This window comes from Serinus canaria, chromosome 2 (genome assembly GCF_022539315.1).
Source record: "Serinus canaria isolate serCan28SL12 chromosome 2, serCan2020, whole genome shotgun sequence".
NCBI classification, from domain to species: Eukaryota; Metazoa; Chordata; class Aves; order Passeriformes; family Fringillidae; genus Serinus; species Serinus canaria.
Genome location: NC_066315.1, coordinates 99388832 through 99411167, shown reverse-complemented (window position 1 = coordinate 99411167; position 22336 = coordinate 99388832). Strand labels below are relative to the sequence as shown.

General features: G+C 43.8%; 1 protein-coding gene across 2 annotated transcripts; it reads left to right on the top strand.

The window, feature by feature from the left end:
* The first annotated feature begins 11069 nt into the window (after nt 1–11069).
* On the top strand, nt 11070–21971 carry CIDEA (cell death inducing DFFA like effector a). 2 transcript variants are annotated; one of them, XM_018908652.3, is made up of 6 exons: nt 11070–11192; nt 15145–15301; nt 15509–15655; nt 17802–17983; nt 21140–21297; nt 21775–21971. In XM_018908652.3, the coding sequence occupies exons 1-5, from the start codon at nt 11155–11157 to the stop codon at nt 21270–21272; spliced, it is 657 nt and encodes a 218-aa protein (XP_018764197.1). In that variant the 5' UTR covers nt 11070–11154; the 3' UTR covers nt 21273–21297; nt 21775–21971. The 2 variants fall into 2 exon arrangements, with proteins under 2 accessions (XP_018764197.1, XP_009100230.1); XM_009101982.4 differs by having other exon boundaries at nt 21140–21971.
* The last annotated feature ends 365 nt before the right edge of the window (nt 21972–22336 follow it).

The window sequence follows — 22336 nt, the reverse complement described above, 5'->3', positions numbered from 1 at the left end:
CTTTGCACAGAAGAGATTATGTTAGGTATTAAAGAGGTCAGTAGGGAAGGGATAATCTTTATCACATTAAGCTGGAAACTTCTTAAAGTGTGAAAGGTCTGTGTCCTTCAGCAATGCTTCTCTTTTAGCCAAAAATACACAATGGTGGTATTTGAATTTGCAGATATTTGAGAAAGTGAAACTGTAGATGAAAGTGCACTGTGGCTGTATGAGTGATGCAGCAGGACTTGGAAATAGTGTGACATCAGTGATCACCCACAGGACCCTGAATTGGCTACGTTCGTGGTGGAAATCCTGGTTTATTCTAGATGTAAACACATACATCCATCAGGTGACACACAGCCAGGATTTCTGGAGACACCAAATGATTCTAAAGTCCTGCTTTAGGTGGCCAGCATGCCTCAGGGCCACATTTAACATTTGAGACAGCAAATATTTTAAGAACTCTTTTAATGTAAAATACAGTCATTATTATACACACATGTAGAAATTTAGAAATGTGATGTTGGTTTGTCCCTGCTTTGCACCTGGTGTTTCCTATTTGTAAAATGGACAAGACATGCAAAGTTAACAGAATATTAATACTTTACACTTACTTTTCAAACATAGAAATAAATATACAAGTGCTCACAAGTTTCCAAAGTTTAGGAGAAAAGCACCGGAGATTTTTTTTTTCAGATACACTCTATCTCTGCACTATTTAACCTAGACATAGAAGAGCAGTGGGAGGAAGGAAGAATTAGTCTTACAAGATGCAGCTTGACTTCAAAAGAGATTAAGGCTACTTAATTACACCAGGATATCCCCTACTGATTTGCTAAGTCTGTAGTAAATCTGAACCTACGTGTACATCTGGAAATGGACAACAAAACATAAAAATCATTATAATTCATGTAAACCTCCTAATAATTAATATACCATTTTCTTATCTAAGACATCCTTCTGTAATTATTATATGGGAAGCTAAGAATAATTACTTTTAAATGTTTTATACAGGCAAGGGAAATATGGATTTTACAACTAATAAACTACTCTAAATCAAGAAATCAAAGACCTTATTAACTCATCATATTAGCATGTACAATTTCAAAGAATGCTCTCCACCCACTGATATCAGCTGAATTTAAGCTCATCTCCATCATACAGAGATTTCATCATGGAAGTATAATTTAGAAAAGCAAAAATATCCGTGTTGCAGTCTTGTTTATCTTTTGCAACATGATGCTTTGTTCTTTGGAAATTATAATTTCATCCTGTATCTTATACAAGTTAAAGAGTTTCTGGTTATTTTTTAATGAGTGCTACAAATCAATGATCACAGAAATCATTAGACCAGTGTGCATGTTAGAAACATTTTCAAGTGAATCTTTCATTTTTCAAAAAAAGCATGCATTAGCAATATTACCACAGTGATAAAGAAAGAAAGAAAATCTGTGTTGTTCTCTGTGTAAACAGCTTTCACGCTGAACACACCTCTCAGTCTAAACAGTTGCTGTGAACACATGAGCTCAAATGAAGCTATTTCTGCTCTGAGTCTGCCAGCTCCTGAAGAGACTGAGAAGGAGTAAATCCAGGAGGCAGAGTAGTCAAACTTCACACCCAAAAAGGATGCTCAGATGATATAAAAACAAAATGACTCATGCTAGCCATAGAAGAGTAGAATTTCATTAAAACCTGCAAGTTGTGCACAGTTCCTCCCTTCTCCCCACTGACACAAGTGCAAAACCCAGAGTTTCATTATGGTTATGCCTCCTTTGAATTCCACTTCCCCCTTATTCCTGTAAATCAGGCAGTTTATCCTATTAGCCAGCCTCACAAATTCACTGTCAGGACTTTGAGTACACTCCCAGGGGTTTAACTGGCCACATCCAAGGCAAAGGTGATTTGATTTGTTTTGAAGAAAGTTCTGGAAAAAGCTACAATGAGGCTTCTCCCCGTGGGAGCTGCTCGAAAGCTGAAGCTCTCCCTCTCAAACCAGACACTACAGGGTCATGGAACCTGATGGAGTGCACCTACAAGTGCAGTGGGAACTGCCTGATGTCACTCTGGTGCCACTTTTGGTTGCCTGTGAAATGTTGCAATCTGGGGACATTCTTAAGCATTGGGAAAAGGCAAATGTCAATCCTGACTTCAAGGAGGACAAGAAGAAGGGCCCTGGGGACAACAGGCCAGCCAATCTCACCTCAGTCCCTGGGAAAATTTCCAGAGTAAATACTGCTGGAAACCATTTCAAAGCACATTAAGGACAAGGAGGTGGCTGGGAATAGTCAGCATGGATTTATGAAAGGAAAATCATGCTTGACTGATCCAATGACCTTCTGTGATCTGTGCTTGGGACTGCCCTGACCCACATGAAGGACATTGCAGAGAAATAATTCATTGCCAAGCAGAATGTCACAGAACAGGACAGATAAGACTGAAAGGTCCTGAATTTTAAAAAAGGTGGTAATTTCTTTCTGACTCTCATGAAAACATTGAAACATCTTCAACTTAAGTGCTGTAAGTACATTTAATCTATCTCTATCCTAAGCCGTGGAAATGGCCAGTACAATTGAACCATGGCTAACATATTGTTCCTTTTTTGCCACTTCCTTACACACTGAAATCTTTCCACAGCCCACTCATCCAGTGCAAGCCAGTTTTCTTTCTCAAAACCTTACTCAGATTCACCATTCTCATAAAAGCTCTTAAATATACTTTCACACAAGATCTTCTCCTCTGCTTATGACAGACAACTGCTCCCCAGCATTAAAACAAGAAGGCAGCTAAAATACTGGGAAGGCACATTCCACTTGTTCAAAGCACATTATATTGTTTATCTAATAAACTATCATTTCAAATAAGGATTTCTTCTTACATATTCATGAAGCTGCTGCTGTAGCATTTTCAGACACCATCTGATCTGCAGCCCTGCCAGAGAGCCACTGTGACAATCCTCAGCCTGGAACTATGAGGCAATGAGGAGCCAGTCCTACCCCCACTGAATAAAATGGAAAGATTCCCACTCACTGCAATCAAATAGATATGATCCTACATTCCAGTGCTTCTATTCAGTGACATCATACCTTGAAAACAGGAACTTTAAAAAGAAAACAAAAATCCAAACCCTCAAACAGAAATAAAATGCTTGATGCTATACCTGAAAATCTGCATATCTAGCAAAGCTGGTGTGGCTTTTGTTGAAAAGACCAGACATTTCCTCTGGCAGCAGACTGTTATTGCCACAGTTTCCTTCAAGCAAGAGTCTCTCACTGATTATCTTTCCTCTGACCAACTATCATTCCTACTGACAAATTATAGGCCTTTATCATCTTCCTGTTAGCTTGAAAAAATAAACCAGTTTGTTTGAAACAGTTTCAATTCTGTGCATCCATCAAGAACAAGAGCTCACTCTTCACACAGAGCCACCTGCTGACAGCTAAGTATATTCACACATTAAGTTTGAGGGATCGCTGTTTCTGGGAAAACAACATTTCTTAGCACCTTTTTTTTCCTCTTTATCTGTATCAAAGGGCTTTGAGGGACAGAATTTAAAAAGCAGGTCATTAAAAACACAGATAACTTTGCAGAAGCCCTGTTGAATTGTTAAATATTTGTAAATCTGCACAGATTTGAGAGTGATGTTTATTTCTGCATGAAGAAATGAGAGAGGTGCATACAGAGGACAGTTCCATCTCTGTTTATTTCCTTCTCAGAGCTGTAGGGAAGAAGTCTGCCAAAACCTGATGCAATTATTGATCCAGCAGCATCTGATCCTTTTTTTTTCCTGTCATCCTGAAATGTCTCTGGTGGCTGCATCAGGCTCTCTTGTCTTCCCTCACACCTTGCAGCTCAGGGGCTGTGGAGCTGTAACTTGCCCTAAATAGAGCCCTACCCATACACAAAAAACCCCTTTTTTAGAGACTGACCCAGCCAGCCTGGCTCGCCAACAGAGGGCAGCTCTAGGTTGGGATGTGTGTCTGCTCCCAGGATCCACTCCTCCGTGCTGCCTCCTGGATGCATACTGCCGCACCGCGGCTCCTCCATCGGTCCCAGCCAGCCAGAGAGAGAAACAGGCCGAGCCTGCACCTCTGGCATTGCTGATGTGCTGCAATACAGAAGCACAAGAGGAGCACCTCAAAGCCTTGCCCTGCATCTCTCCTCGAGCTCTGAGAGAGGAGTGCATTGCTGAGGATGCATCTCTTTGGTTAAGGCTTGTCAGCCTTAACCACATGGTCACTGCACACTTCATGCTTTTCCTCTTGTAAGAGAATGTGTGTCAGGAGGGAAAGACTAAACACAGCATCTGAGACAGGAAGGATTCATTGAGAAGGATTGGGGTTCTACATGTACCCACTGTAAGGAGCAAAATGCACTTTTGGCACTGACAGGGAGAGCCAGCACCACAGCCATGCAGAAAAGCCAATTAGATATCAATATAGTTCATGTATGGAAACAGGGTAAAGTGCTCCAGTTATATTTGTGGGAATAACATGAAATACAACCAATCTCTACAAGGTTGTGCCAGGGACAGCAATGAGTTTCAGAGCAAAATGTGAGATTGGCCTGATAAAGTGTTTCTAAAAGGAGAAACAAGTAGGCAGTGTCTGCAGACCTTAGCAGAAAGGGACAAAGTCTTCACAAGGCACCTGCAGCCAAGAGCCTTTAGAATCCACTCTGAGCACATCCAAGCTCCCAGGTCTGTCCCAAACATAGCTTGCTCCAAGGAGCTCGTCCAGGGATGCAGCTTGGAAGGCAGACAGAGCACATATTTCATCTCTATCCCTCCCCTCTGCACTTTCCCTAAAAATTGAACTTAACTGGCATAAAACTCAGAGTTGAAACAAGCTGAACTTTTACCTTGGATATGCTAATGGCAGCAGACTGGGCATATAATCTCTCCCCTGGTCTCTCCCCCAGTAGTTCCCAAGAGTGACTACATCAGCATTACTTTCTTCTTTTTTTATAAACAAACAAAAAAACACCCCAACCCCAAAACATTCAAAAATTATGATTAGGCCAAAGTTAAGCTGAGAAAACTGTTGAGACAGAGCTCTTGGCTGAGTGCCCACCAAAATCAATAGGAGTCTTTCTATTTCCTTAATGGGCTTTGGCTGAGCTCTGGGTGAAGGGGGTGGGAAGGTGGTAGAATCTGTGCTGATTATCCACTGACAAAGATGTGTTTGATATAATCTGCTGCCATCTGTCTTTGTTTTGCTAAACCACTCAGCTGGGCCTAAACAGAAAACCCATCAGCTGAATAAAGAATTAATTATTGAAAGAGTGATCCCTTTGCATTTCTCACCTTCTGCAAGATTTATCCCCCCTGACCATGTGGGAGATTTCCCTGCATGATTCCAGCAAACCACCATGGCACTGAGCCTATGGCTGTCTCATACATGTATGTGTCAGGCAAGCCATAAAAAAAGTAGATTTCTTCAGTCTCAAAGAGCTGCTGTAAGATTCCTGTAGTATCTGTTAGGAGGAATGTCCAACAGTGACCACGAGATAAGGCTGGCAGCCCTGTCACCTCCTCAGCATGTTCCAAAGTGATGGACAGCTGAATTTCTCAGGAATCACCCAGACTCACTATCAGTGCTCTAGCTCCACCATAAGTGAAAGGGTGTTGTAACTCCATGCTCCAAGGTGTTGTGACCCACACTAATTGGGTTTGTTGGACAGATCCTCTGATGGCCAGAATCAAACCCAACAGAGCCACATCTGTGTGGGCTGGGGCTGGTGGGGAGGCACAGCCAGCCCTGAGGTTGTGAAGGGTGAGGTGACAAGGACTTTGGAGCTGAGGTAGCCAGGGGCAGGAAGCTGCAGTGGCAGAGTGAGACTATTCATGTCTGGGAGCTACTGGTCTCACAGCACAAACCCATTCTCCTCCTGCAGCCTGACCCCCCTCCGGGCAGTGCAAACACCTCCTGGAGTCTGAGGGCTGACTGGATACCTGGGACAGAGGCAGGGACAGAGGCAGGCCAGCTCTTGACAGAGAGCATTTAGCTCCTAAATCAGGCTTAGACACCAAATTAGGTCTGACAGGAACTGGACTTAGGGCTTGCAGCTTCCCAAGAGTGTGTGTGTTTGGAGGGCAAAGTACCTGGGCAGAATCTAAAGTAAGTCATAGCAATATTTTTCTCAGTCTCTTTCAATCTGTGATCCTTAAAAATTTTCATAGTGGAGCTGCTTTGGAAATTTCACATGCACACAGATTACTGTGTAGATCTGTGAATCTTGTTCCTGTTCTTGCATGCTTTAAAAAATGACTGTTCCAGCTCTCAGGTGAACCCACAACAGGCAGTGGATTCAAATGCAGTGGGAGCCTCAGGAAAGTCACCCCTTAACCTGTCAGACTGTTATTGCCTCAGCCTTTGTTTTGGACAACACCAAAGTACAATAATTGTTCTTTTTAAACTTTGAAAGAATGCCATGTAGGACATAAAGATGCTTCTTGTCTAAGAAGATTTTTTTAAAATCTAGTTTTTTGATTAATTAGTGCATCTACCAAAGAAGCCTGAGCTCACAGTTCAGTCTGAGGTGCAGTAGTCCTGGAGTGCTGCCTGGAATCTGATACTCTTGAAGCCCTGCTACAGAAACCATAGCATGGCTGTGCAGCTGTGGGACAATTCCACAGCTGACAGCTCTCATTTTGTGATGAAAACCCTCAGAAAAGAAAATTTCAGTGCTTGTAAAAAAAATTTAATTTATATTTCTTCTTGAATATTTTTTTCTTCCTGTGGGGAGTATCACTAAGCAATAAGAAATTGTAAAGATATTAGAAATGAATGAACAAAAAAGTGATTTCATTTTATTTAAAACTTATACATCTTTGGAGTTCCAACTTTTGAAATTATCCTTGGCATGATCAGAATAAACAAATAATAATTTTCCAATTCATTTTCTTCAAAAACCTCCTGGGCAATATTTCTGTTTTTCATTACTGCTGTCACACTGATGTCCTCCATAAGTCAGCTTTCAGCTCAGTGCTGCCCTCAAATATGTGCATTTCATTCACATGTGCATTATTGCAAAGGGGGTAGAGGAGGGCAAAGCCTGACATTGGGATTTTAATACTCCTTCTGGCTGTAATGCCTCCAAATTTAAATTTGTGTGTCCAAGTATTTCACACCCCTGAGCCATTCCTGACAGGGCAACTTTTCCTAAGCATTCCTAAGTTGTGCCCACCCATCAACACTCTCTTAATCCTACTCTTAAAATCACTGAAAACCAAAAGGAACAAAATACAACAAAAATACCCACCCATGAAATCTCAGAATAAAGAACAAGTTTTTCTGGTCCAGATAATTCCCTGCAGTGAAAGGTTAGGTTTTAGTTCAAACAGAGCTTTCAGCATGGGGGGCTTTGTTGGCCACAGCACCATTTCCAGGAAATTTCAGAGGATTTTAATCAGTACCAAAAAAAGTTCCCATCTTCTTCTACACAGCCATGCAGAGCAGCGAGATCACCTTTAGGAGGAGCCTCCTCCCCTCTGTACAGCCAACAAAAACTCCTGGAGGCTCCTGCAAAGCTGTTAGAACTTCACCTCACAAAATATGTTTTCACCAGCAAAGATTCTGAAAAAGATGGAAAACAACAAAAAGCAACTTCATGTAATCTATTCCCTAATCTTTTCTCAAAATAATCTGCTGTATATTAGCCCCTTGTGATGGATGCTTGTCTAATTTGTTCTCTAAAACCTTAAAGGATGGTGTAGTATTGGTCAGCACAAATATTAAGAATGAACAAGCAAATCTTTAACATAAACAGCCTGAAAGAAATAAAACAGAACCAAAGGCAGTGGAGATAGAAATCTGCTGAGTAGTAAAAGCAGTTTAGGAACAAATATTGTTATTTTGAGGACACAGTGAAGAATAGAAAGTTGGTTCTCTATGGAAGGGAGAAGAAACAAATTTGCTTAGGGGTGATCACAAGAGTGCTTCTGACAGAAGTCAGGATCAGACTTAACTGAAAGCAGGAAAGGGCAGAAAGCTGAATAGAAGGCCAGCTTTTACAAATTTAACCCAATCCTCCTAATCTTGCTGCCTTTGTAAATGTGACTGCTCACTTCTTTCACTCCCCTCTTGGGCCAAGGAAGGCGAGGTAGCACCTCATTAATTTGCATCATTAATGCACTTTACTCTGCATTAATCTCACTCATATTATTTGTCAGAGCCTTGAGAAACAGAAGGAATGTCCAAATTGATCCTTAGTGTCTGGACTTGTCCTTTGTGTTATTAGACCACTGGCCCAAGAAACATCATTGTCTAATTGACTTCACATCTTCTGTCAGCAATTGAGCCCAGCACTTACCAGTCACCTAAGAGGTGAAAAGTTTTCTGAATGGACAACCTAATTCTCTTTTCCTACAGGTTAAGCCTCTGTAGGCTTAACAAAGAAAAGGTTATTCCCTTCTTCTTCAGAGACTTCTCTGAAATCATTGAAGTCCATGACTGGTATCTCTTCCCAATTCCCAAACTACATAGCCCATATACCATGTTTTTCTGCATCTCAGATCATTCCCACTTTGCTCTAAATTTGTTCCAATCTGACATTATTTTTCTCAAAGGGCAATAAGGAAAACCTGGCCTGATACTGCAAGCTCATCAATGTGAAGTTGCTCACAAAACTATTTCAAGTGCCTCCTCCTCCCTGTTAACCATGCCAGATGCAAACCTTTTTCCATAGCAATATGACCCCTGTGAGGAGTTACTTAACCAAACTTGTTTGACTTGAACTGCAGTGGAAACGCAACACCTGTGGAGGCAGTCACTGCCCTCAGCAAGGGGACAGTAAGAGAGCAATTTAGCAGGAGGGATTAGCATCCTTATTTAACTCCACCTCTAGTATTGACTCCCTTCAGTATCAGCCATGTACTTTGTGCCCTGCACGATTAATATCTTCAGTGATGTGACTGAAGCAAATGTTGTTCATTTTTCAGACCTCCTCACCTCAGCCTGCAGTTTGTTTTCTCTCCCAGTAAAAGAGTGGAAAGAGTCTACCTCTTACAGCTATTGTCTTTATACTGGGTGTTGTCTTGTCACATCAGTTTTTAATGACATCTCATTTGATTGCCCTGGCCTGCCAGTTTTGGAACCTGCTCCTGGTTTGTAGTCTTCCTCAGTAGGTTGTGTGCAAATCCCATCTGTCTCCTGTCTTGCTACTGTTCAAAGACACTTCTTTCTCAGGAGTCCAGCTCCTAGGTCAGTGATTTTACCCCTCTGATGGTTTTACTGCTGCTTGCAGAAAAAGGAAAAAAGAAGGAAAAAAACAGGAGCAAGGAGTATTTGTGCAGCTTGTAAAACCACAGGCAATACCCTTCTCTCCTTTTCACATGAGGACAGCCTTTAAAAGGACGTGTTTTTCCTGTTACTCTTGTACATCTATGTTTGCATTAGTTAGGCATCTGTGTTTGCATTAGTTACAACAACTAATGCAAATTGAAGCACTAATGCTGCTGGAGGAGCTTGTCCTTGCAAAGCACACAGCCCCTGCCTCAGAGCTGTGGCAGGCCTTGCACATCCCCTGAGCAGGGGATGCGCTGGCTGCACGTCTCTGCAGAGGACTTTGGGGACAGCCACGTGACCAGAGAAAAACTGACCTCTGCAAGACCAAAACTTCACTGCTCCAGACATTTGTATCCCAGCCTGTTCAGAAAAATCCCTAAAGTTAGTGCAATTTCCATAAGATTTCTAAGGGGCACTCTCCCTTCCTTTCCACAGACGGAGGAGGAGACAGACCATCTGACAAACACCTTCTTTCTTTTTTTCCTCCACAGCAGGAAAAGCTGCAGTGTGCACACAAGTTTGTGACAGTAGATAAACTGTTGTCAAGAACTCCTTAAAAATGCATCACTTTTCAGACTCAACATCAGCTGTGCCCCACAATCCACCACAAGATACTGATCCAGGGGAAAGCTGGCTGTTTGGAGCCCAGTGCTCGAGAATGATAAACTGCCCCTCACTTCCTGCTCTCTCTGACATGTTGTCAGGGACTAGCTGCAGAAGAGTAACAAAACTAAATGCTATAGGAAACAGGGGGGGAAGGGGTTAACATATGAGAAGGATCCCTACGACACTTGCAAGACCTAAGCAGCTTGAGGAGGAAGAGATAAAAGTCTGGCCTTAGCTTCCCAGGGGGAAGTTTCTTGGTCTAGAGTGTGCTCTGAAGAAAGAAGCTATTTGTTTCATCAGGCTGGAGAGGAGATGCCATCCAAGAAAGCAATTTGCCCTGGACCAAAAAAGTTGAATTCTTAATAGCTGGTGAAGGTCCCAAATGCTGAGGACTGAAGAAGACATCTAGCTGATGTCAGACTGCCTGCAAAAAATACCTGGACTGTAAGAGGTATCTTGAGTGGTCCTTTCTACCCTAAACAGGAAAAGCAATTCAGGCAACCAAGTAACCGATTATTCCTGACCCTAGGGGTAACCTGAGTGCTGGTGACAAGGGCTTCTGGAGCCATGCCCTGATCAGCAATGGCAAGGTTTCCTGTGCAGATCCCGGCCCTAGGTCAGGCTGTTACCTGAGGCAGGTCCTGATGCTCCTGGCTCTATTTTTCCTGTTCAATAATTGCTGGACAGCTGTAGGCAACAGAGCCTGGTTCCAGAGCCCAAAAGGACTGTGAAGGACTTGTGTCCATGTGAACAGGAAACACTGCCTTTGTTCCTATGTAGTAAACAGAAGCCACTGCTCCCCTGCCCGCAGGAGTAACAGTAAATACCTCCACTACTGTATACAATAATCCGAGCTCTAAGCTTATTCACAGGCCCTAAAATCAGAAGCTGAGACACTTAATCTGTTGATTTGCTCTAATGCCGGGCGGCCGCAAATGAGATTGGCTTCCACTGTTACATGAGCTGTAAGTAGCTAACGCGTAGAACGCATCCCACACACACGCTGAACAAAACCTTTCCTCTCCTTTCCGAGATAAACCACAGGGCTTCCTGAAGAAACATCCCTTCCCAAAGCGCTCTCCCTGCCACCTGCTGCTGCATCCCTGGGACAGCGGACAGGCGCTGAGGCCCGCCGGGGCTGTCCCGACCGTGCTCCCTGTCCCGGGGCACGGCTCCCGGTGCCGCCGGGGAAGGCGGGCAGGGAGGGGCCAGGGCCGGAGGAGGAGCCCCGCCCGCTGCACTTAAGCACCGTGACCGGCGCTGCCCCGCGCTCGGGCAGGCCATGGAGGTGGCACGGGATTGCGTGGGATCGCTGCTGCGGTGAGTGCGGGCACGCTCCCGCCCCTTCTCCATGCCCTTCCTTCTCCATGCCGGCTGGTGGCTCCGGCTGCCGGGGGTGCCCGGGGCTGGGCAGCCCTCTCTCGGCTCCGGCTGCCGGAGGTCCCCGGGGCAGGGCGGCCCTCGCTCGGTTCCAGAGGGCGCTGTGAGAGGGCAGCCGGGGCGGGCGGGGCTGGTGGGGGATTAACCCCGATGGACGCTGCGTGGGAGAAACAGGTCAGGACGGTGTCGCAGCCCTGCGAGGCGGCTGAAGCCCTGCTGAGGGAAGCACAGGCAGGAGTCCTACATGCCTTTGAGGCGTAGCGGCCTCTCGGCACCCGAGGCTGCTGACCACAAGCCCGGTGATGCTGTCACCGAGCCCGTCGCGTCCGGGGAGCTACAGCGCTGTGCGCTGCTCGGAAACCCATCCGCTGCCGCCGCGCTTGTGGCGGCTCCACAGTTCGTGTTTGAGCAGGAGAACCACGCTGCCACCTGGTTGAACCCCGAGTGTCCTGACTAATTCCCAACCTTTTTCTATTTTGTTTTGGGTTTTTTGTTTTCTGTTGCTTTGCCTGGCTGTTGCTGCTGCTGTCACTGCCAGTGAACCCTAACCTAAAAATCAATCCGTGCCGTATCCTGGAGCGTGTTGTGCAACGTTGGTTTTTCTGAGAGAGGCTGAAGACCATTGCACCACATTCTTAGACAAACATATGGGACATATTGCAAACAAAGATAAAGAGTGAAATATGTGTGCAGGGCTCAAGGCAGGCTTTTAATCCCCGTGTCCTCATAAAGAATTCATTCATCTCTCCCACCCGATTTGACACTGGAGTGAATGCTTGTGGCGGCATTTGTAAAGCCCTCTCCAGCAGGTTGTAGCTATCCAAAACAAACTGGATAAGATGCTAGGGTTTGAAGGTATTTGATCTTTCAAGTATAAAATAATTTTGTATTTTCAGCAGATGTGAGATTCCTTCTTCTTTTAGAGAACACCTAGGACTTGAACGTTTTGGCTTTAAAGATTGATTAAACAATAGTGATTTGTCTGTATTTAACGTGTCACTCAACTTTCTAGTAAAAGCAACTGCACCTTAGCTCATTTCCACCACTTGTTTCATGACTTAGCTTGATTAGCTTTTGATAGGAAATTATTTTTGGTAACTCCAGTCTAGGAGAGGAGTTCCCTGTATCAGGAATTGGTTTGACTTTGTTTTGAGGACCACTACAGCAAGAATGGATCTTTCTAAGAGCTCTGAATGTAGGCTGGCCTGTTTAATCCTATGATCTAGGAAGGAGAGTGGCACACAAAATAAAAACAAGCTTTCAGCAATAGGCCCAGAAATGGAAGGGTTCACACTCTGTTTATCTTGCTGCTTTTCATCATCCTCTTTGTGTCTCCTCATTAGCTGAAATCTCAGCCTGCCCTGGAGCCCAGACTAACTTGTTCATAAGCAGGCTTGGTTTAAAGATGATATTGACAGGTTTTATCAATATGTAGGTGAAATTTCACCACTGTTAAATAACTTCTTCAGATCGTTCCTGTTCAGTGACTGGTGGCAATAATGTAAGCCCTGGTTTATTTATCTGTTTGTTTTTATTGCTCTGACTTTAGATAGAACTAGGCAGAAGTGTGGGGTGGCTGATCCTGACTCCTTGGGGAACTTCTGCTCAGAGCTTCGAAGTACAGCTTGTAGAGTTGGCTGGGGTGAGCCCTGTTGGCTCAAGTCCTGCCCACGGGCTGTATCCCTAACATTTCTCATTCTTTGTCAGCGTATGTTTTGGCTGTTACCCTTATGCTTTGTCTTTTGTGAATGACAGCTTGGCTTAAGGAGTGGGAAAGCGAACTTTTTAATGGGACTGATATTGACTGTTCTCACAAAACAAAACAAAACCAAAAAAAAAAAAAAAAATTGGAGTGCTCACAGGGATATCACTCAGGTTGCTATTCTACATGCAAATTTTCAAATTTGTGAGAGGCAATGAGGTGTAATCAGCTGTGAAAGCTCTTGAAAGCCCAGTGCTGCACTTTTTGCCATCAGGGTGCCCTGTGAAGTGGTGTCACCAGCCCCTAAGTAGATGAGCAGGCTTCCTTCCTGCAGGAGAGACTCAGTGATTCAGAATGTGAGCTGCCCACGACCAGTGGGGTCATTGGGGCCCATTAACTTAGTCAGCAGAGAGATTGGCAAACAGGGCCTGTCCTAGCAGGCTTCCCTTCTGTGGAGCTTCAGTGCCCTTGTCAGTGCTCCTGTCTCCATGTCCACATCCCTGGCCCTCTCCCTTTTCCAGGAGGAAAAGGGCTCATTAGCTCTTTAATATAAAACAGCTTGTTTCCTGAAAGTTAGGCTGCTGCTCTTGCTCTCCAGCTTTGTCATAGGGAGGACAGAGGTTTCCATCAGCCATGTGTGTGTAAATGGCAAATGGTGAGAGCCACTCTCTAGCCAGGACTAGCAACAAAGAGCATGAGCTGGAAGGAAACTGCTGAATGTTCTCCTCCTTTAAAAGAATTAAAGCTCCAATAATGCTAAGGAGTTTTTGTGGAAGGTGTAAACTTATTGTTTAGAGGAAAGGTGATAGCCCAGAAGAGTGGTTCAGAATTGGATCAGTAAACCAATTATTTGCTGAAATCTGAATCTGGTCAGGCACAAAAATGACATTCTGTGCATTCGAAAAAGATGCTTATAGACCAGATAAGAGGTGTGGAAAAGATATTTATTCTGCACGGTTGGTGAGGATTTGCACAAAAGATGTGACTGGGACATTCTAAGTCAGGTAACTTTATACCATCTCCTTGTATGTTGTTCTATGAAGTCCTGTATGTACTCTCTGGTTGCAGAGAAAGGCTGGCAGTTCACTCTATCCTCAGTGAAAGTCTCTGAGAATAGGTTTTACTACATAAAGTTGACTTTTTACACCTATGTGGGAGAACAAAGTGGGGATGCATCCCTTTCCCACCCCTGAGCAATTCAGCATGAAGGAGCCAAAGGTATATACAGAGGGTAAAGTCCAGGAGTGTGGGAGACAAAATATTGCCTCCCTTTGAAAGACTTAGCTATCAGCCCTTCCCAGGTGTAGGGGAAAATGCCAATTCTGGCAGGCTGAGTATTGACTTAGCCATTATCATTTGGCAGAAAAAATTGTCACTAGGTGTAGATGAGAGCAGATCTGTACATGGGTGTTGGGAGTAGGCTGTTACTGGTGTTATGTGCTTGGTTTACCAAAGGTAAATATGCAATTGCCCAGAAAAAATTTAAATCTCTTTCTAAAAGTGTTTTAATTCTTCCAGCCTTGCTGGCAGCCTGCTCCCAGACTATGTATTTATGTACTTGGATATTAACTTTGATTGCATTTAACTCCTTCTGATACAAGCCACTTATTTTCTTCTTATCAAAACCAGATGGAGTTTTATAGGCTGCAGATATAATTTACAAACCAGTGCCTTGACTCTTCGAAGTCAAGTGTAGCTGTATCACAAAGCTCTGCATACATTCTGCCAAGGGGTGCTTTCAATATGGGTAATATGTTCAGACTTCCTAAAACAAACCCATATCTTAACACACAAGACTGCTTTTGACTAATTATGTATCTCCCTGAGTGTTTATCTTGTAAATGAAGAGAATGAGCTAAGTAACTGAAAGCAGTAAGAGCTGCTGCCTTTTCAATTCAGTTTTACAGCCCATCAGCTTCACTATGATTGCAACCTTGACGTCAGCTGAGCTAGAGGTGTCTGCTTGAAATTGTATTCATTTTAAAAATCTTTCCAAATGTCACAGGCAAGAGAGAGTGCAGAGATACCATATCTGTAGGGCACTGCAGTATTTAGTTTTGAAATTAGGCTCCAAGGGTCTTAATGTGATCTGTGAATTACTTGTATAATGTGATTATGTCAACAGTCTTCCTCCTTCTTGCAGTACTTGACACGACTGCTTTTGTAACTCTGAATTTTTATTTGTCTTAGATCTTTCATATCCATGGGAGCGTCTGTAGGAGCAGTAACCAAACAGACCCTGTTCCCTCCTCTCATGCCTGCAGGGCGCCCTTTCCGTGTGTCCAACGCCTCCCGCAGCAGCCGGAAGGGAATTGTCGCAAGCAGCCTGCAAGAGCTCCTCAGCAAGGTACAGCAAACAGTCCCACTCTGACTGAATGAGGCTCACAGGGAAATACAGTATCCCAGAAAGACAGCCCACAGACTCTTGTTCTTCTAAAAAACAAGGAAAAAAACCAAACAAACATCACTAGGGAAGTATTTCAGATAAGTGAGTCTCAATATGAAATGATTCTTTAGAATGCTAAAATCTCCTGGGTTTTTTTTTTTTTTTCAGACTTTGGATGCCTTTGTTATAACTGCTGGAATAGTTACTCTGGTTTTGGAAGAAGATGGCACAGTTGTGGACACAGAAGAGTTCTTCAAGTCCCTGGATGACAATACCCACTTCATGGTTCTAGAAAATGGACAGAAATGGACACCAGTAAGTGTTTACTGCTTCTCCCTCATGTGAGTAGAAATGGATGGAAGAATGTTTGTGGCTGCTGAAACTGTTGGAAAGAGGGGAGAAGAGGAAGAAAAATTCCTCTGCAGAGGTACGGTGTAAACTCCTTGTTGAGCCTTCCTGGATGAAAAATCAAGTTCCTATTTCTTATTGTCCCTTGTTTGGACATAGATCTGTTGGCAAAATCCATCAGGAATTGAAGTAAAACATTACAACTGAAAAGACTTACAGGACAAATACCCTGCTTTTGGAGAAGCTCAGAAATATTTGAGACTTTTTGTAACATGAAGAAAATTAGGGCTTTGACTCTGAAGTTAAAAAAATACAGTGTCTTTGAAAGATTTAGACTGTAAAAATGCTCAAATAAAGTAATACAAAGCAAGTTCTGCCATCTGAAGGCAGTAATAGTTAATGATAGTTAGAAAAATGCCTTGTTGGATTTTGCAAATAGCAAGAAGTTGGCATCAGAACCTAATATTCATCTTCATGCCTAAGGATTTTAAGAACTATTAAAACTGGTTTGCTTTAGCCTTCTAATCATATTAATTCAGAATTTGATTTGTTCTTTTATGGGGAAATAGTCATCTGTACATTAATAACATAGAGTCAAGCTCCTAGCTGTTTTTCCATGAGATGGTTGTTGCTGAAAAGCTGGCATCAGAATATTTTCTACCAGCTGCAGAGCTGGCTATAGTCAGGGACACAATTTTTGTACCTGCACACATACAGCTCAATCATGTGGTCCTGTTTTCCCAGCCTCCTGCTGCAGTGTGGGCAGCTTCTACATTTTTCCCCCCAATACCTCACTGGTTTTTCAAGCTCTGCACCTGGGGCAAGGGCTCCAGGGGCAGAAAAGGAGTTGCAGCCAGGGTGTGACTCCACCTTGCTCCTTTCCCCTGTCTCCTGTCTGGCATTGCAGCAGCACAAGTTTGGAGGCAGCCCCTCTGCAGAATGTGCTGAGTGACAACAGAGGGATTGTCACAGCTTCACCAATCACCTGGGGTGTAGCACCAGCCCTGTCCTGCTTTATCCAAATATTCTGGTGCTAATGGGGTGTGGGGAGATGCTTCCAAGCACACCAACTGCTCCTACATGTCCAGAGCTGTTGTTGATAGGGGACCCTGTGGCTGGAGCTTGGAGGTTATCAAAGTAAAACAGGCATAAAATTGCTGGCTAATGATGTACTGCTGTGTTTAACTTTGTCTGACTTATCAGGACACTGTCTGAGGGCTGGGGTGTCAAGTACAAAAAGGCCCAGTCTTGCACAACTTCATTGCTTCATTTAGCCTGCAGAAAACAGCCTGGCAGCTGCCAGGTCGTTAACCTTGAGTGGAATGTGCTGAGCAGAGGATCCCGTGTATCCACTAGATGTCTCTGTGGATATGGGTTCTCTTTGCTATTTGCTTTTTGATTTTCCTTTCCTGAAGCACACCCCCGCAGCAGACAAGGGCTGCTCTCAGTAAAAGAGGGTGCATTTAAGGTGGAAGATGACTTTCTATGCTCCCTCTCCTTTGCTTTTCCTCTTAAAATCTCATTATTAAACCCTTGGCCTGATCAGCAGTGGTTCCCTCCCTGTTTTTCTTTTTAATAGGAAGAAAGGGATGCTGTGAGCCAGATTTTGAAATGAGTCCCTGACTTTTCACAGATGTCATCTTTGTAGCTGTCTCCAAGAGTGCTCATCAGTATTGTGTTCCTGACTAAGCAGAAGGACCTGGTGTCATCCTGCTTATTTGGTGGCCTAACCTCGCTGCCTCAGAGAGAAGCCAGAATGTACCAGGATAAATGAATGGCAGGAAGATGGTCCAGTGGTATTACCTGTGTCTTCAGTGTACTCTGAAGAAGCCCTACTACAGAAAATAAATATTCAGGAGGTGCTTTGTTACTCTAGAATTTTAGTGTCTGTTTGAAAAACTTCAGAAGCCTGTTCAGGACTTGAAAAATAATACATGATCTACAGACCTCCTTCTCTGTGTGCTAATGCTTTTAATTCTAGTTTAGAATTGACAAAGAACTAGCCCAGAGACTGGAGCAAGCAAAGGTGCTTCTGAAGATCTGCACAGTTAACAATTGTCTTGCTGCAGTTTCCTGTGTCGTGGTACAAACTGTCTCTCTCTTTTTAAATCAGACAAAAAATGGAGTTGTCTCTGTGAGAAAAAAGAAGAAAATGGGAGTAGCTAACATCACATTTGATCTCTACAAACTGAACCCTAAGGATTTTATTGGCTGCTTGAACATCAAGGCAACCTTCTATGAGATCTACTCTATCTCATACGACATCAAATGCATGGGAGCTAAAAGTGTATTACGGTGAGTGTGTTTCCACTGCTGGGCAAGAGCTAATGTAAAAATCTGTGTTTGCCATTGGCTCTGTGAAGCAGGTGTGTTGATAAAATCAGTCTTTTTATTTCTTACCTATTGGTCAATATGCTGACCCTTTGTAAGGTGCATGCATAGCTGGCTGATAAAAAAACTTCTTTGGCTTTTTATGATTGAATCCTAAATTTCCTCAGAGGCAAAGCTCTTATCAGCTTGTATTTACTGAAAGGGTGTAAGTAGGGTTTCTTTGTTCTGCTGAGAGAGTTTCCTCATGTTTCCTTGACTTCTTTGTCTGAAGAATGCAGGAGGCTGGGGAGAGAAGCTCTTTGAAGAGGAGACTTCAAGGGGATGAAATGAAAGGAATTTGAGATCTAATGTTAGGGGTCTTAAAGCTTGCTCAGACAATGCAGCTCCTGTTTGCCAGATTCACCACTAGAGCTACATGGAGGCAAAGGAAAATGGAAGAGAGATGACTCTCTGCTCTCCTAATGTGGATTTGTCATCTGTAGTAAAACTGTGGTATCACTGTTCTTGAGCCAGCTGGTGTGGTCTCTAGGCTTGTGAAGGGAGCCTGTCAAGGACCACTGTCTCCTGCAGGACTGACCTGCTGTGGGCTGTGAGTTTGGTAGATCTGCCTGTTGGGAAAAGTTGTCTTATTCAGGGCAAAATAATACCTGTCCAGTTCACTGTTTTCAGCAATGAGTTGAAAGTTGGTGCCTTGTCAAGATCAGCTATGTTCTGCCCTGGCTCAAGGAGACTCCTGAGTTCAGACCCCTTCCCAGAGGTGCTGTGCTTTGACAGCTGTTTAAGCTGCAACCCCAAGTTTCTCTGCCTGACTTTGATTTCTGGTTGAGACACAATTGTGTGCTGCATTTTATTACTTGAGGACCAGACCTGACAGATGTCTATGTCATCAGTGATGTTTTGACTTGTCCTGAGTGACATGTGGCCTTTAGATGAAGCAGTCTTTAAGCAGTCCTTCCTCTCCTGATGCAGGTATGCTGATTAGTGCTGTAATGCTGATCTTCCCTGTCCTTCAGTCTCACTGACTTCTCCACTCTACTTGGGTGGTCCTTAAGCTTTCAGGCTACAGCTGGTGTGGCTGGAGACAAGACTCCTCTCTGGTCAGCATGGAGTGATTATCCAGCTACGTGCTACACCCACCTGTAACACAGATTTCCTTAGGGTTTCTTCAAAGCAGAGGTTTGCCCTTGGACATCTGCATTCCTCCAGCTCTTATGTTTGTCAAACTCTCTGGAGCCAAAACAAACTCTGATCTCTGCCTGCCTGCTATGGAACTGAGTATCAGCACTGGAACTTGTGCTGCTAAGGAGAGTTTGAAGTGACAATTCTGCCTCCCTGCCAAGACAGGGCAGCTGGTGAGAAAGGAGCGATGCTGGCAAGCAGCTGGAGTAGCTGTGGAGTTCTTCTGGAAGCTCTGTTATGCTGCAGGGTTGAGCTGGAAGGGAAGTGTCACTGCCAGGGTGGGGTGGCAGTCTGCTAGCAAAGATCAGGGTGACAGAAGACATAACCTTGGGTACCCTTGAACACAACAGTGGCATGGCCTGTCTCAACTTGCTGTTGAAATCAGAGACAGGATGTCAGGATCCTGGTGCAGTCCCTCTGCTAATGAGTTGCAGATTGCCAACTCTGATGCCCTCTGCCCGAGCCCACATGCGGAGTGTGGAGGGAAAGGACTGAAAAATGCTGCAGCTGTTCATGCTGGGAGGGGCTGGAAGCCTGCCAGGTCTGATTAGTGCATTTCCCCTGGTGGTGTTTCCCTGTAGTGTCCCACTGAAGGATCAAATGTCCCCTTCAGCAAATAACTTGCTCAGTGGCTTAAGTGGCAACTGCTCCTGTGTGCAAGTGACACACTGCAGCTGCTCAAAGCCCAGCACCAGGTGCAGCTTTCTTTGCAACTGCAAAGCTCCTTGGCCTCTTCTGTCGCTGGAGGAAGAACAGGCTGCAGTGGCACGTGTGGGAAGCATGAATAAGGGTACAGTGTTCTGTAAAGGCTTCGCAGGCTCTAAGCACAGGGTATCCTGCTATGCTGAGGCATTGGGTTTCAACTGCAGACCTTTCATGACAGTGGGGTTGAAAATTAATTTGTAGGAAGAAGATTTTTTCCTTCTCTGCTTAAGCTCAAAGGACATGTGAATAGAAGCAGAGGGTTCACAGCTGCATGTTTTCTTAGACAAGAATTCAGAAAATCTTTTTTTTTTTTTTTTTTTCAGATGAGAGACTGCTCTGGTTTCTGAATCTTCAGAAACTGATCCCATTCCAGTCTTGGAATGGTTCCAGTTTTTTTGTACTGCTTCCTAATGCCTCAGCATCATACTTGAGTGCCCTCCTAACTTCTGGGGAATGAGACTCAAATGTAGCTCTCAGTACTTGTGTCCCTGCTGTTTCTTGCAGAATGGAAGATGCAGTTACAACTAAATTGAATAAATGACCAATCAAATATGACTTCCTCTTTCCCTGTGAAGATCCACAGTTTACATTGTCAACCTCTGATGCTTGCCTGGTGTTATCTTATGGATCTGTACTGTTTCTTACACAGCACTATATACTTGAATGCCGATTTTATCAAGTTTGTAGAAATAAAGTAGCTGTGAACTGAGAATTCTTAAAGCTTGCAGCTTGGCCAGCAGTAATTTTCCTGCTTCACCTCTTTTGCTGTTGAGTACCCACTGTAATGTGATGGTTCAGCTTCTGCTCTAATCAGGTTTAGTCTGTGGCTTGCAGATACACACACGGTTGTATTAGTGAATGACAAAGGTGAGACATGAGGTGAGTTTATGCTGCAGGAATGCTGCTCCCAGGCAACAAATCAAACAACAATCCAAGTTGTTTTCTGTGGTACTGTGGGATGGTTTGAGTGATGGCTTTGCAGAAGGCCTGTAAGCATCTAGCAGGATGTCAGTCTGCTTTGCTGAATGTGATTTCTGGTCCTGCCAACATGTCAATAGTTTCCTGTCCATTGAGGATTTTCTCTAAAGAAGTAACAAAAATGACCCTCTCCTCAGAAGTGAAAAGGAATAAGAGGGTTTTTTAAATATATTAACTCATCACAGTGTGGGTGGAAAGGGGTAATGTAATCTTGCTGGGGATTTTTTTTTTATCTTAAACAAATTACTTTTCTTCCAGGAAAGTGCTTCAGCTAATGTCCCATGCAGCACAAATAACTGGACAGTTTCTGCTCTATTCTGGAACATACATGTTGCAGTTGATGGGTGAATATGATGAAGAAGACATGTGCGTGAGATCCAGGCGGGAATAGTGACCGCAGCTGCGCTCCTGATGTCGAATCCTTTTGCTCAAAGCCCTTCCCCTACCCAGCTCTGGTTGTAACAATGTTATAGCAGGGGGATGTGCCCTAATGTGAACTAACATTTTTCCTGTTTGGGAGTGCTTGTAGGCCTTAGTCATGAAGTGTAGGATGTCCACAGGCTCTGAACACCACAAAAAGATGGATGCCTAATGGCTGAGAATCTGGCAGAAGGAGAGAGGGGGCAGGGTTTTGTCCCAGAAATTCAAAATTAGGAATAAGTATACTTGGAAACTTTAGTGCTTTGTAACCATGGAATATTTTTTGCACCAATCAGGACATTAGGGATTTTGTGTGGATATTTTTGTTTGTTTTGGTGTTCTGCTGTTGTTGTTTGTTTTTCATGGCTATCTACTTGCATTCTGAACAGACTGGGCTGTAAGGTGAGGGCATGGGGACTGTAGGGTTTGTTTGTTTATTTGTTAGCTTTAATCCTTAACAGTGCTGGCGTTAGTGTGAAGCTGACATTGAGGTGAAGTGCACCTATTTACTCCTGCTGACAATGGAACCAAGCAACTTCAGTCTTACTTCAGTGACTGACTCTTCTCATGAAGTCTAATTGGAGATTGTTCAACCCCTAAGCAGAAGGTTAAAATTTAGCCTTCTGAAGTTCCCTTGAAACAAATAAAACCTTTTCATTATCGTTCTTTATATTTTTTTTCCAAATCTTCAGGATGTTCAGGTTATTACAGCTCACACTGTGGAAGAACCTGATACATTTTCTTAATGAATCCGATGCCCAGTTCTGCCTGAGCATTGAATAATCTGCCATGAACATGGCTTATAAACAGCCTGCTGAAGCTTTTTCAGGGTTTAAACCACCACACTGCAGTTTTTACTGTTACAGGATGACACTGGGTGTCAAGTTGGGCCCGAGGTACATGTAAGAGGTGCTGGATGTTTTGTTGCCCTTGGGTTCAGGGGAGAGCAGCAGGACACTGTCTAGTCTTGCATAACATACATGTGTGCTCTAAAGTGAGTGTTTGTGGTATTATGATCTCCCAAGACAAGCTGTA

What these genes read in the sequence shown, in the direction of transcription:
- CIDEA (XM_018908652.3), top strand. Translation starts at nt 11,155, where the DNA reads ATGGAGGTGGCACGGGATTGCGTGGGATCGCTGCTGCG. An exon ending in TGCGTGGGATCGCTGCTGCG is followed by an intron (nt 11,193 to 15,144) that starts GTGAGTGCGGGC and finishes TATTTGTCTTAG; the next exon opens with ATCTTTCATATCCATGGGAG. An exon ending in TGCAAGAGCTCCTCAGCAAG is followed by an intron (nt 15,302 to 15,508) that starts GTACAGCAAACA and finishes TTTTTTTTTCAG; the next exon opens with ACTTTGGATGCCTTTGTTAT.